Source organism: Lolium perenne, chromosome 6 (genome assembly GCF_019359855.2).
Source record: "Lolium perenne isolate Kyuss_39 chromosome 6, Kyuss_2.0, whole genome shotgun sequence".
NCBI lineage: Eukaryota > Viridiplantae > Streptophyta > Magnoliopsida > Poales > Poaceae > Lolium > Lolium perenne.
In genome coordinates, this window is record NC_067249.2 from 213840026 (window position 1) to 213854189 (window position 14164).

Sequence of the window (14164 nt, forward strand, 5' to 3'; positions counted from 1 at the left end):
CGGGTGCCAAAACACCACTCCCGTATGTTCCTCTGAGCTTTGTTATAACGCTGTGTGCTTTCGCAGTATGGCATGTGAACAATAGTCATTGAAGATAATTGCTAATACCAAAAGGGCAAGATTAGAAGAAGAGGACCTGGAGGAGGCTGATACCGAGAAGAGTCATTGGAGATATTTATGTGAATATTTCTGATCGCTTAAATGAAGAGTGACGTCTCACTAAAGGAAACTAGATGACTCCCCACGCGTTGCAGTGGGAATATTTTGATAAAAAAATGCACCCATCAAGAAAAATTAAGACAAATAAGGAGAAAATGAAAGAGTATTCTGGTCGCAGAGTAAAGAAAAATCTATACTCCCTTGGAGTATGAAACATGAACATCACTTATCTTCCCATGCATGATTGCAAAACAGTGAACATATTCAAAAATAAATACCACTGTAACTGATGTTAAGTTATTTTTGCCAAATTAAACATCCAGTAGAAGAATCCAAGAAAGACAAATGAATAAACTCTGGCAACAACATAGACCACAAGAATTATTTGATTACAAAAAAGAGAAAAAAAAAAGTAAGCATGAATGTTTATAGCTAGCTGTATACTCCTGTATGATGGACAATTAGCTAACACCTGTACTAAATAAACATGTGTCATAATATTGATCAAAGAATGACATCATCTAGACTCTTCAACCAGTCCATCCACGCTGACCTGTTGAGTATCATTGTAGTGATGGAAAAAATAATCCTAGTAATGCAAATAATGTAAGGTAACTGTTTTTGCACGCATAAATGTAGGACATCTATCTTTTTCTACATAGTTCGTTTTCATGGATGCAAATGCATTTTGGGCATCACATCATATATCTTGATCGCCAAGAAAATTTACAAAGTCGTCCAAATAAAAGTAGTACCAGGCAAGAGAAGGCTACGCCAACTGTAATTTTTATTATCAAGGCGTTCAAACTCTACCCCATGGAGAGAAGCATGCTGAAAGCCTGAAACTGGTATGTCAGTTCTGAACTACTGATGCCAATTTACCACTCATGATGGCATGGTTGAAGCAAAGCGACCTGATGGATCCGACAAAATATAGGAAAAACAATTCAGATTACATGTTCGAGGCGGCTGGAACTATTTTGAGATGACCTTGGCCATTCTTTAGATATTTGAACTCAAGTTCATTCCCTTTCAGATTACGACATGCATATATTGTCTCAGCACCAGCTTAGTACCCAAAGTATGACACAAATAGATTTCCTTCTTTGCTCCCTGGTTTGACAATCTTGTTGTTGTATCAGCAGAAAATTAAATAAATTCAGTAACCTGTAGCATCCTTCTTTTGCAGGCTGATACATCAACAATCAAGTATTATCATATATGTGGCCTGAAAAAGAGCCTTATATGCCACTTTAGAGAACGTGTTCAACTTCCCTTGGGAAATATAAGCGTCCAGAGATTTACCGATGCAAATTGAAGAACCGATAGAAATTAGATCCAATATCCAGTTGCTAAAAAAGCTGTGACAAAATAGATAGTAACAAATCACAAAATGTATGGCTTAACTGGCTTGAGATAACCTGAATCTGAGTAAGGAATATGGAGAATTCCATTTGCGACCTTGGAGTGAAAAGCCTGAATGAAGGTAGTACTCTAATGCAATCTCAGTTTGCAAGTTCGTAACATCAATGTCACAGAGCATACATCAGTATAACCTGTGTACACATAAAACATCAGTGTCAATAAGATGCAAAGCAAAATAAATCAAGCCCAAATTCCAAATAGCACTCAAACTTGCCAAAAAAATTAGGGCCGTGAGTAGAATAAGCAGGTGAATCTAACTGAACCTGGGCGGCAAGCATCGTGTACGATCTGCTCAAAGTGGTAGAAATTCACCTATGTACTGGAGATACGGATGAGTGTTGGCCCCCAAAATTCACTTGCGTGTAGGGGATACAGATGATGAGTCTTGGCTCCCCTGCTGTCACCATTCTTCTCCTCATCGTGTCAGGACTCCGTAGCGGCCGCTAACCTTGTAGCAGCCATGGCGGATCATGATGAGTTCCACGGGTGTCGTTCTGGACTGCGAGAGGAGAGGAATCGATGCAGACAATCGAGGCATATCATAGAATTTATAGCGGGGAGAGCGATGCAAACAATCGAGGCACGTCATAGAATTTATAGGGGGAAGGGCGATCCTGCGCAAACCTCTCATATACCTGCATCAATTCCCACTTCGGGTGTTTCTCGCGAGGGGAGAGGAAGAGGTAACGTGGACTGATTGAAAGGAGACGGTAGTCGGTGGAGAGGAGAAACAATTGTGGGTTGGCTGTGAGCCATCGTAATGGGCATTATGATTGTAGGGCGTATTAATCTCAGGAGCCATGACTACACGCAAGGAGCCATGACTGCACCGAAATTTCTCAAAGAAAAGGAACAAAAAAAAAGTGCCTAGAGCAATAGCTTAGTGGTGGGCCCGATGAGGTGGCATGGTTGCATGTCTAGAGAAACTAGATGATACCCCGCACGTTGCGGCGGTCAGCCGTGGATAATATTGGGAACGAACGTTTAAAGAAGAAAATTTAGAAATATAACTGGACAATACAATATAAGATGATTAGTCAATATGTGAATAAACGAAAAATGAATGGTGTTCACACATATTAACAGTGCACATACAAATAAGAAGATTGCACTCTCAATAAGTTTACTTGTGCAAACAACCACAATATCTTTGTATGGGAACTTGGCAGACGGTAACCATAGGCGAAGCTCCACATAGTTCATCTATAGCACTGATGTGTGACTGAAAATAAACATTCAAATTATGATGGAAATTAAGTACAGTTCGAGTGATTGGTGAATAGTAGTCTAGATACACAATTTATGAATAAGGAAATTGAAATATAAATATTTGTAAAATATGACTAACTGAAAATACCAAATTCCAGTTATGCTGGAACTCAAACACCGCCCAAGTGAGAAGTAGATAGGTCAGTGGAAGTAATTTATGAATAAGGAAACGGAAATGGCAATATTTAAATTGTAAGATATTAAGTGGAGCCTACCTTGTCTACATATAGGATCACTATGGTTAAAAGAAGAATGCGAGAAAAAGAATAGCTGTCCAATATGTAAACAATGAGAACATTTGTTAAAAATTATGAGCATATTGCTAAGAAGTACCACCGAGAGATCAATGAAGTGAGAAATTGCATGTTAAGCATGTAAAGAGAACTGATGTCGCAACTGCTGGTACAAAATAGATGCCACAATCTAGCTCCCAGCTGAGCTATTTTTCTTTTCCAGTAAAATTAGCCGGCAAAACAGCCTGCTCTGCTAATGGAGGGGGAATAGAATATCTTGCATGTTCCATGGTCTGACGTTCAGCAACTTAGGATTCTCGAATATGGAAAAGCTTGATTCATCTCAGTTGTACTTAATAATTCAGAGACAGAGACATAGACGTCTAATCGCCATGATGCATGGTGGAATCCGTACTTCCGTTCCAGTAAACTTCTGTTCAGCTTTCTAAAACGTGCAACTGGTGATATGACATATTAGAGTTGTACATGGCTCTGAATTGGTGATCTGAAAAGAAATCCAGCTCTGAATAGTAGTATTTCCTTGATGGGGCGAGCCTTGGGCGATCAAACAGAAGGAAATCAGTCATGCTATGTTCCAGCCCCATACGATATAAACTGTTATAGGAAAATGTGGAGAACATACATGGTAATTTAATTTGCCTAAATCTGTGGCGATGGGCTGTCTGCAAACAACATATGATTAACTGTAGAATTCCACATAATTCTTGTTATCCAGAACAGATATACATCAAAGCTGACAGAGGAAAGGAAATGGAACCGGAAGATAAAGATGAGCTTATGCATCATTCCGGAAACTCTTATATCATCCAACTTTGACTTCGAAAGAACATGAACAATAGCCTATCCTGAATCTTTTAATTGTTGCAACAGAAAGAGACAGTGTTATCTGATGTTGTAGTCAAATAAGTGCGGAGGAAAAACATAATTGCTTCCTCCATCAATATCTACACATCTTGAATCTGGTACCTGAACTATTGGATGGGTAGGAGGCTAGAATCCATGCTAACATCGGAGATTAATGAATGCATCAACAGGCTAGGGGACCAAAGATGGATGATAAGCGAGGAAGCTGTACCCGCCGGCCGTGGATGCAGATTAGCATGCAGCGAAGGCGGCCCAACGACAATGGTGAGGCAGGTTTATCTCGTCTGACATGCGTGGTACCTGAAAGAGATGGGCGTCGATTATAGGTGCCGCAAATCATGGTGAAAAAATTTACCAAAACTGGAATAGAGGCACGAACACCAAGCAGCGCTACGGTGGATCGGAATGGATCAGCTCCGCTGCTTAAAAGAGAGAGCAAATCCAAGATGAGGACGTAGAATAAATGGGGTCAGTTTCTCTTGCAAGAAACTCTGGTGGGGAGACGAAGAGGAACCGATGGGAAAAGAAAGACCACGGTTTTGTACTGCTCTGGGGAAGATGATAGGACCGAGCTTCAGGGATAAGAAGAAAACATCGATGATGTGGGCAGGTTTCTGGTGCAGGCCCACCTGATGATATGGACAACTTGCATGCTTAGAGAAATACCTTAGTGGGGATGAACTATTTAGTTATATAGGATAGGTTAGTGGGGATGAACTTTTTAGTTATATAGGATTACATGATCTTTGCCTAGTAACCAAAACACACGGCAGAGGCCACGCAAAGGCTACTCGGCAAGGATCGCATTGGCCAAAAAAAAGTTTGCTGAGTGTATTTTCACGGATATATACTCAGTGAAGTCTTTTTGCAGTGGTGTCTAGGGGTGACTCTAACGACAAATATGTGGTGAAAATCAGCTTTCGATGGAAACTGGTAAAAAACACATAAAAACATGTTTGAAAGTGCTAAAAAATTCTGAAGAAAAACAAACTATCTTTACTATTAAATTGAAGTTGGTCGTTTAACACTCAACACATTGAAAGCATTATGTCTGTCCAATTTAATCGCACGGTATTCGCTTCACCCCATCTAATAGTAACAATCAGGCATGGTATCAATCAATCCGGCAGGCATTAAAATACTTGGCAAAAATATTTTGATGCTTGCTCAGCCTTTCTTTCTCTGACGCAAAAGGAAAGAAATATCCTCATGCATGGAGTAGTTTCCATTTTACAAATATCCCACTAATTACTCAATCAATCAAAAATCAATCACGAATCAAAACTTTCCGTGTTTCCTACCTACATGTGAATCTGCTTTTCCCCACCATTCTCTCTTCACAGCAACCATGCTCTTTCTGGTCATTCTATCTCTTGCTCGATCCAGAATAATTAGGAGGCGTAGCGCTCGTTACCTTGCTCCATCCGGATCTCCCGTCGTTGGGCCTCCACCATGGCGTCGTCGCCTCCTCGCACGTTGCGTCACTGGCCACTGTAGGGCCTTTAGCGTGGTTTCCATCACTTCTCGCAATGAGTGGTCGATGTTGATGCTAGGAGGTGGCGTGGGCATGGCATGGTGGTCGTGGCATGGTCTGATGGGGCTGACAACGAGACGTTGGCAAGTCATGTGTCCGCTCGATTCCGTCCACCCCCGTATCCATGTCCAATCATCGGCGACCTGAGGAGCCTCGCCGGGTCAAGCCTCGAATGCTCACGCCGCCTCGATGCTCTCCAAGGTGACCATGTCCATGACCTCGAGGCCTCCACTGTCGCATATGCAAGCGCACCCAGGTGATCTCCGATGCATTCCAGGTCTCACGTCAATCTCTTGCCCCGAGCGTATCATGTGATGCGATGTAATCGATCGCCGAATGTTGCGTATGTGTTGTTCAGAACTTCATATACATATGCAGAGTTGCCTGCAACTCGCAAAGGAGGTGGAGAAGGAGTATAATAAGATGATCCAGAAGATCTGCAGATGGGATTTATCCCTGCAGATGCGCCGACGAGATGAAGGTACACTTATACAATTCACGTTTGGTTCTATGTTTGATCCAATGTTTGTCATGGCAATCCTGTATAACTTCTCACTTGTTGGTTTGTATTCTGAGATTCTGATGCTTCATGTGACCTCCAGACATCGTACAAAGAAGTTTGTGGCAGATATGTTGTCGTTTATTACGTGGCTCTCCAGACAGAGAGCAGATACTTGTACTTTTTTTTTGAAATGTTGCTCGGGATAATAAGGCGTGGTGTACGAACTTGCTGTTGCTGGTTGGTTGATTATCATCAGTGACTTTGCCTGGACATATGAACATATTGTTGTAACAATTGACAACCTCCACCGAGCTCTTCCAACTTGCCATACAAACTTTGCATGTCATGTTATGTCATTGAACACTTCACACTTTAATGTCCTTTCTACATGAATCTCTATGTGAATTCGCTTCTTTTTCTATCAATCAACCACTAAGAAATTTTTTAGGTACGCCTTGTTTTTGAGCACCTACATGTCCATTCAGACATTATCCGAAAGAAATTAAGAGGGGATTGGCTACCATGGGCCGGTGCTGCATATATCCTTCCTTTCTGTATGCTTACTTTATTGTTATTATTATATCTATATTGTTTATAGTATGCTCACCTTACTGTCAAGATATAACCTTATATATATGCTATCTATTTTTTGGCAGTTAGAAAGATAGATCTATGGTGTTGGATGCAACTTATGGTACTATTGTGGAAATAAAAATGATAAACAATCTACTTGACATCATCTAGACCTGACATTTATCTTGTTTTTTCAGTTATCATGTACCACTCTATTTTTCACTACATATGCAGTCATGATAAAAGCTACATCTGCTCTTGTCTTAGAAGTACTGTATTTAGATTTTCCAGTTATCTTAGTCAGGGATAAAAATGATTATTATCTATTGTTTATCATGAACTATGACCTGGTTTATATAATAGGTAATACATCGTTTGTAATATAACCAGTTAGTCAAGGAAGGTAAAATCAGTTGTGAAGCATATGATTGATATATGCTCGAAGTTCTCCAAGGCTTATATATTTGCATCATCTGCAAAATACAACCACATGTATACTAAGATGAGTACAAGGCATGTTTTTTTGATAGATCAGTGAATCATTGTTTGTTGTAGTTAGAGTTTTTTTACCCCCAGTGTTTAGTAAGCTAAATTACATTTGTTAACTGCCGTACGAGAATTCTTCCGAGAATTCTTCCGAGCAGAAAAGGGAAGTTGTGCTTGCATTGAGGTCTAATCGATTGAGCTCACGATGTATATGAGGCTGCCTCATGGTGAAAGTTAGCGACCAAAAATAGATACACAGTCGCAAATGAGGGCAAAGAATTTGAGGATATTACAGAAGGCTCAAATGGTGGTTCTCAACGACACGTAAGGAGCGATGGTCAGTTGTTCAACTTAAAATGATACGAATGATTTTTTTTCATACTACCTCCATCCCAAAGATTAAAGCTTATTTTTTTTTTGAAAAGTGAAATCAAGTAAAATTTGACCAAACTTTTAGAACAATCTATCAACAAATATAATATTTTGTAGATACCATACGAAAATATATTTTATTATCTATTTAATGATATTAATTTTGTATTTTGCATATTAATGATTTTTTGTAAAAGCTTAGTCAAATTTGGCATAGTTTGACTTTCTAAAAATAATATAAGGCTTAAGCTTTGAGATTGAGGTAGTATCATAGATGAATCATGATATGATTAGTTAGAGAGAAGCCATGAAGTGTTGCGTTGTTCTTATTTGTTAAGATTGTGGTTTTCACGTATAGCATTTGCATTTGTGTTTGCGTGATAGAAGGTTTTCACGTAATTGATTAACAATGTATTTGTATTCTTATTTGTTAAGATGGTGGTTTTCATTTCATTTCTAGAATGACTAGTTATTAATTGGCTTGTCGTATTAACATGCTTTTAGGCCATTGGTGTTAATGATTGATATGTGTAATCCAATTAATATTTTTTAAATATTCAGTTGTTGCCTTATTACATTGAGTGTAACATGTGGTCCTCTAATATATGTTTCGATTTGCAAAAGCAAATGCACTGACAACCAGTATTTGATTGTAAGATAATTTTTGTTTGTGTTAACATGACACTAAGATGTTCAAGCTTCCGTTCCGACGCTTATGTGGACTACCCTTGATATGTTATATGTTATTTCGTAAGGTGTCTACCTTTCCATCTTATATGAAGTTGGTCATAACAGTTTGCGCACGCCGATTATGCTCATCTCAACGATATGCGTTGGAACTACAAAACTAAGTTTAAAAGTATGCACCAGTTCTCTCCCATGAGTAACTAGAGGCACGTATACATGGAACATGGGAAGGCAATGAAAATAAAAATCCAAAAACACAGCATGTATTTTTTAGAATGTACTACTGCAATCTGCGATAGGTATTCAAAGTCGAAGGGATTTAGACAGCCGTAGTAACGCACGTGCATTCAACTAGTGTCGTTGCCTAATCGACGGTACCCCGGAGGAGGGATCCTCACGAGGGGGAGAAGAAGTAGGGGCCATTGGGCGGAGTGCACACGGGACGGTGGTACGCGAGTTACCCAGCTTCGGAACACCTGCACGATGACAGGGCCTACTGCTGCTTGTCTGGAATTATCTGGGTGCTTTCGCGTTGTTACAATGAGTTGTGGTTGTCTCGCTTCTAGCTCGAGATCTCCCCTCAGGGCTTCCCGGATCCGGCTTATATAGGCGCACGGATCTAGGGTTTACATGGAGAGTCCTAGCCGGATTACAGGTCGCCTAACTACAGTACAAGGTCTTGCCGTGTACGTCAAGGATCTGCCTTCCTCCCTACGTCGTACTGGATCCGGGTTCCACATGGGCCTCCATGGATCCGGGTTCCACATGGACCTTCACGGATCCGACTTCCTCCGATGGTCGGTTGGGATCCGGCTTCCCTATCCTGGGCTGGACTTCATCCTTTAGGATCAACAGCAACTGGGCCGCCCGACGGGCCACACGCCACATCGCCATCTATGGGCCACCCGGGCTTGCCGGATCTAGGCACTGTCGATGGTACACCCATGAAGTATACCCACAACAGTAGCCCCCAGAGTTCTCCGAGTTTCACCTGCTGTTTCCGCCTCACTAGTCCATCATGGTCTCCGGCAATATTGGTAACGCGGAGAAACTTGAAGAGCTCTAACTTCATATTTTCTTCTTTCCCAACTTTCAGTCGGAAAAAACCCTCATCCTGCGGGACTTCATCCATCGACAGTACATAACATGTCTCCGGGTTACTCCCCTGCTTGCGGACAAGAATTTGCTTATCTTCACGCCGTTACCCGGAACCTTAAAAGATTCAAACGGTTCCGCCTATCTTGGCGCCATTTTCGCGTGATTTGAGCGGTAAGTTGAGGTGCGGATCCGACTACCAAAAATTAGGTGCGGATCCGGCTACCAAAAATATAGGTGCGGATCCGGCTACCAAATATATAGGTGCGGATCCGGCTACCAAATATATAGGTGCGGATCCGGCTAGTTAGCCCCCGAGCGTTGAGCCGGCTTGCTCCAAGGAGACTCGATGCTCAGAAACTTACCCCCCAAGCGTCAAGGTGGAAATTTTCCGGCTTGTTACTCAGAGAACTTCATCGATGTAGCCCCCGAGCGCCAAGGTGAATTTTCTTGAAAATCCGGCTTGGTGCTCTTAGAGTAGCTTTATCTTTATATGTGACTTAGGAATAGCATAAATCCCAAGCATCTAGGCGGAAATTTCCAGCACTGATACCGAAAAGAAACACACTTTTCACCTAAGATCAAACCGCAGCCCCCGAGGGTTGGTTCCAGCTAAGCATAGCGGAATCAAGACTCAAGCTGCTTCTCCAGCTGTGCACGCCATGGATCCGCCTAACCTTCTCTCATTGGATCCGGCTAGCTTCACCTGGGGCTTCGCGCGATGCTAGATCTGCTTGAAAACACCTTAAATCGAGGACTGTTGTACGTCCAAGTGTCATGTACCTGATACATAAACATAAAAACATATTTGTATTAAATTGTTTCTTTGATCATGTTCAACGAACAAATGTAAGGCGGAACAAAAACGGCCTTTGAACAAATGTTTTAAAGCTGAAACTATGCAGCAGTTGAACAACATAAAACTGTCAAGGCGGAAAAAACTCGACTAACTTGAACAGTTAATGTAATTTACATGTTTTAAGCAAGTGCTGGTTTATCCGTTCTTCTGGTTTATATGCTTGACTTTTCGCGAGACGGCAAACTTTAAACACAGAACATCTGCTGAGGCGATAGCGCTTAATAGCGAAACAATCAAGAACCTCAGAAACAGAGGCCGGCTTTAAGTACCGAGATGTCACTACTAAGGAATCCACACATAAAACAACAGAAAACGTGTAGGCCAGAAAACTCAAGCTAACGCCCGAAGGCGGAAAATTTGCAGCGTACTGGAGCCTTAAGCGGCAAAAACAGTACAAAGTTTTTCACGAGCGCGAGGCAAATCGTGGGAAAGATATGACCAACAGCGAAAGCGGTAAAAGACTCAGGATATGAGTGAACCAATCTTAATCTCATGATCATAAAATTTTAAAATTTAAATATAAATAGGGACTTAGCTGTTTGGAGCGGAGTCAAACGTCGGACGTGGCGGTTTTTCTTCGGCGTTCCGTCGAGCCGGTGCGAGATTGATTGTCGCAGTGGTCCTGTAGGTGCGGATCCACCTACCAAAATTTAGGTGTGGATCCGACTTCCAAAAATTTAGGTGCGGATCCACATACCAAAATTTTGGTATGGATCCGGCTACAAAAATATAGGTGCGGATCCGACTACCAAAATAGGTATGGATCCGACTACCAAAAATTGAGGTGCGGATCCGGCTACCCAAAAATTGAGGTGCGGATCCGGTTACCCAAAAATATAGGTGCGGATCCGAGTACCAAAAACGTAGGCGCGGATCCGGCAACCAAAAACATAGGCGCGGATCCGAGTACCAAAAACGTAGGCGCGGATCCGGCAACCGAAACCAGAATTTGAAATTTTCAGATCTAAGGCGGAGTCTTCCTTAGGAAGGTCCAGCAACTCAGATCGAATCTTTGCAGCTGCGTCCTGCTCGGCGGCGGTCGTAGCTACATTACTTAACAGTGCGTTTCCGTCGAAATCAACGGTCTCGCAGATGAAGATGTGGAACCCGCCCGGTTCCGGCCTCCAGACGCCGCAGCCCCACGGTGGGCGCCAACCGTCGTTGCCTAATCGATGCACCCCGGAGGAGGGATCCTCACGAGGGGAGAAGAAGTAGGGGCCATTGGGCGGGTGCACACGGGACGGTGGTACGCGAGTTACCCGGCTTCGGAACACCTGCACGATGACAGGGCCTACTGCTGCTTGTCTGGAATTATCTGGGTGCTTTCGCGTTGTTACAATGAGTTGTGGTTGTCTCGCTTCTAGCTCGAGATCTCCCCTCAGGGCTTCCCGGATCCGGCTTATATAGGCGCACGGATCTAGGGTTTACATGGAGAGTCCTAGCCGGATTACAGGTCGCCTAACTACAGTACAAGGTCTTGCCGTGTACGTCAAGGATCTGCCTTCCTCCCTACGTCGTACTGGATCCGGGTTCCACATGGGCCTCCATGGATCCGGGTTCCACATGGACCTTCACGGATCCGACTTCCTCCGATGGTCGGTTGGGATCCGGCTTCCCTATCCTGGGCTGGACTTCATCCTTTAGGATCAACAGCAACTGGGCCGCCCGACGGGCCACACGCCACATCGCCATCTATGGGCCACCCGGGCTTGCCGGATCTAGGCACTGTCGATGGTACACCCATGAAGTATACCCACAACAACTAGTGTTAGGAAGATAGCAAAGTAAGTTTAACTGGGTTCCGCTGAACCCAGGTTTCAAAAATTCCCTCTAGATTTCGATCGGATACTTTCTCGCTAGCACTGATCATGCAAATATGGGCATAGATAGTTAGATACACTTATCGTCACTGTACCGAGTGGTAAGCTTAATAAGCAATCATAACTCCAGAAGAAAAGTAGTAGTATCGTCGGTGTTCTTCAAGTCAACACTCGTTCATCCTCACTGTTCTTGGTCACTACTAGCAGCCGAGTCTCCTCTATCCTGTGGAAGTCACACCGGTGATCGAGGATGCACGTAGCCGACAGTCCTGACCCTGAAAGACATGCCATCGTTTTTCTCCGCGATAAGCTCTGATAACGACCAAAACCACTAAAAAAAGGGAGCCTGCATGATTTTGCATACTCCGATAATCCTCCATGCTGAAAACGACACGTTTTCGCCACTCAATCGCTGAGACAATTTAGAGCATAAGCACTTGCTCGCATCGATCAATCGTCCCGTGCATGCAGACATGGAGATCGAAATCCCAACCCAGCACCGCGCGCAGCAGCAAGCCCGCAAGGTTAAGGCTAGCGCATGGCACGAGCTCCCGATCGCCGCCGCCAAGTCCCTCCGCCGCGACCCCCTCCTCGCCGTCAACTTCCTGCTCTTGGTCGTCGGCACGGCGTGCGGCCCGCTCCTCCTCCGTGCCTACTTCGTCCGCGGCGGAACCCGCAAGTGGCTCTCCAGCCTGCTCCAGACCGCCGGCTGGCCGCTCCTCCTCCTGCCGCTCTGCTTCTCCTTCCTCTCCCGCCGCCACCGACGCCAGGACGCCGCCGTCTTCCTGATCACGCCCCGCCTCCTCGTCGCGTCCGTTGTCGTGGGCCTCATGTCAGGCGCCGACAACTTCCTCTACGCCTACAGCCAGGCCTACCTCCCGGTGTCCACCTCCTCCATCCTCATCTCCACGCAGCTCGCCTTCACGGCGGGCTTCGCCCTGCTGCTCGTGCGCCACCGCTTCACGGGCTCCGCGTTGAACGCCATCGTGCTGCTCAGCGTCGGTGCCGCCATGCTGGGGCTGGACGCCGGAGGGGACCGGCCGCCGGGGGTGACGGGGCCGCAGTACGGCGCCGGGTTCGGCATGGCGCTCGGCGCCGCGGCGCTCTACGGCCTCATGCTGCCCGTCATGGAGCTCAGCCAGGCGTGGCACGCCGCGCGCGCCGGCGCGGCCGCTCTCACGTACACGCTCGTCGTTGAGATGCAGGTCGTCATCGGGCTCACGGCCACGGCGTTCTGCGCCGTCGGCATGCTTGTCAACAAAGATTTCCAGGTGAGACTAGACTTTCAAACATTCCGGGCTATGCAATTTTTTGCGGCCAGTTTTATCAATATCAGTGATGCAAAACTAGAGTACTTTTTCTTTTTGCGGGTAGAGTACAGTTTTTCTGGGGTGACTATTTTTGTACTCCTACAGTCCTACGTACTGATGATCTTGTAAACTAGAAACTGAATTTGACCCACAGCAGAACTGAGAATTTAATTTGAACAACACGACGCAGGCAATCCCAGGTGAAGCCCGGCGGTTCGAGCTCGGCGAGGCGAGCTACTACCTACTGTTGGTTGGTACAGCCGCCGTGTACCAGTGCTTCTGCCTCGGCACGATCGGCGCCATCTTCTATGGCTCGGCGCTGCTCGCCGGAGTCATCATCGCCGTGCTCATTCCGGTGACTGAGGTCCTCGCCGTTGTTTTCTTCCATGAACATTTCAGCGCCACGAAAGGCATCGCTCTCGGGCTCTCGCTTTGGGGCCTCGCCTCTTATTTCTACGGCGAGGTGCGGGCCAAGGCCCAGGATACAGAACAAAAGTCAAGTCCTGATTGCGAAAATTAATGGAACCAGTCAACCAGCACGTGTATTTCAGAAAGAAGGAATGCATTGCATACTCCAATACAATGTGTATGAGCATTGTATACTCCAGTACATTCGTATCTGCGGTTGCTTTGTCGCACTCGCACGCACTATGGGAAAGTAGATTTTTAGAGTTAATTCCTAAATTGCGGCGAAAAACGGTTAGAAGCACTTTCCAAAAGGTGGCAAATAGTTTTAGCAACATGATTATATTTCGACATTTTTTGAGGTGCATCTAAAAACAATTATAGACACTTTAGTGGTATTTTGGGGCACATTAAAGTGCACATTATTTGAAACTCCCTAGTGTTTGTGGCCCACAAGTCGCGTGCAACATGGACGCATGCTTCACCGCGCTTGATGCCAATGGCGAAGGCGTCCTATACTCATATCCCACACCAAGCTTTCCCCTTCCAC

The 14164-nt window shown here is 44.6% G+C and overlaps 1 protein-coding gene and 1 long non-coding RNA gene across 3 annotated transcripts; one reads left to right on the forward strand and one right to left on the reverse strand.

Moving 5' to 3' along the window:
* Positions 1-587: 587 nt before the first annotated feature.
* On the reverse strand, positions 588-4572 carry LOC127306048 (uncharacterized). Of its 2 annotated transcripts, XR_007854340.2 has the most exons (3): positions 4351-4565; positions 1897-4271; positions 588-1715 (listed from the first exon to the last, which is right to left on the reverse strand). It is a non-coding gene; the product is annotated as an uncharacterized lncRNA (long non-coding RNA). The 2 variants fall into 2 exon arrangements; XR_007854339.1 differs by lacking the exon at positions 588-1715 and having other exon boundaries at positions 2616-4271; positions 4351-4572.
* Positions 4573-12251: 7679 nt separating this feature from the next.
* Positions 12252-13885, forward strand: LOC127306049 (purine permease 3). The gene is made up of 2 exons (XM_051336648.1): positions 12252-13170; positions 13400-13885. Exons 1-2 carry the CDS (start codon positions 12373-12375, stop codon positions 13727-13729), a joined length of 1128 nt encoding a protein of 375 aa, XP_051192608.1. The 5' UTR covers positions 12252-12372; the 3' UTR covers positions 13730-13885.
* The last annotated feature ends 279 nt before the right edge of the window (positions 13886-14164 follow it).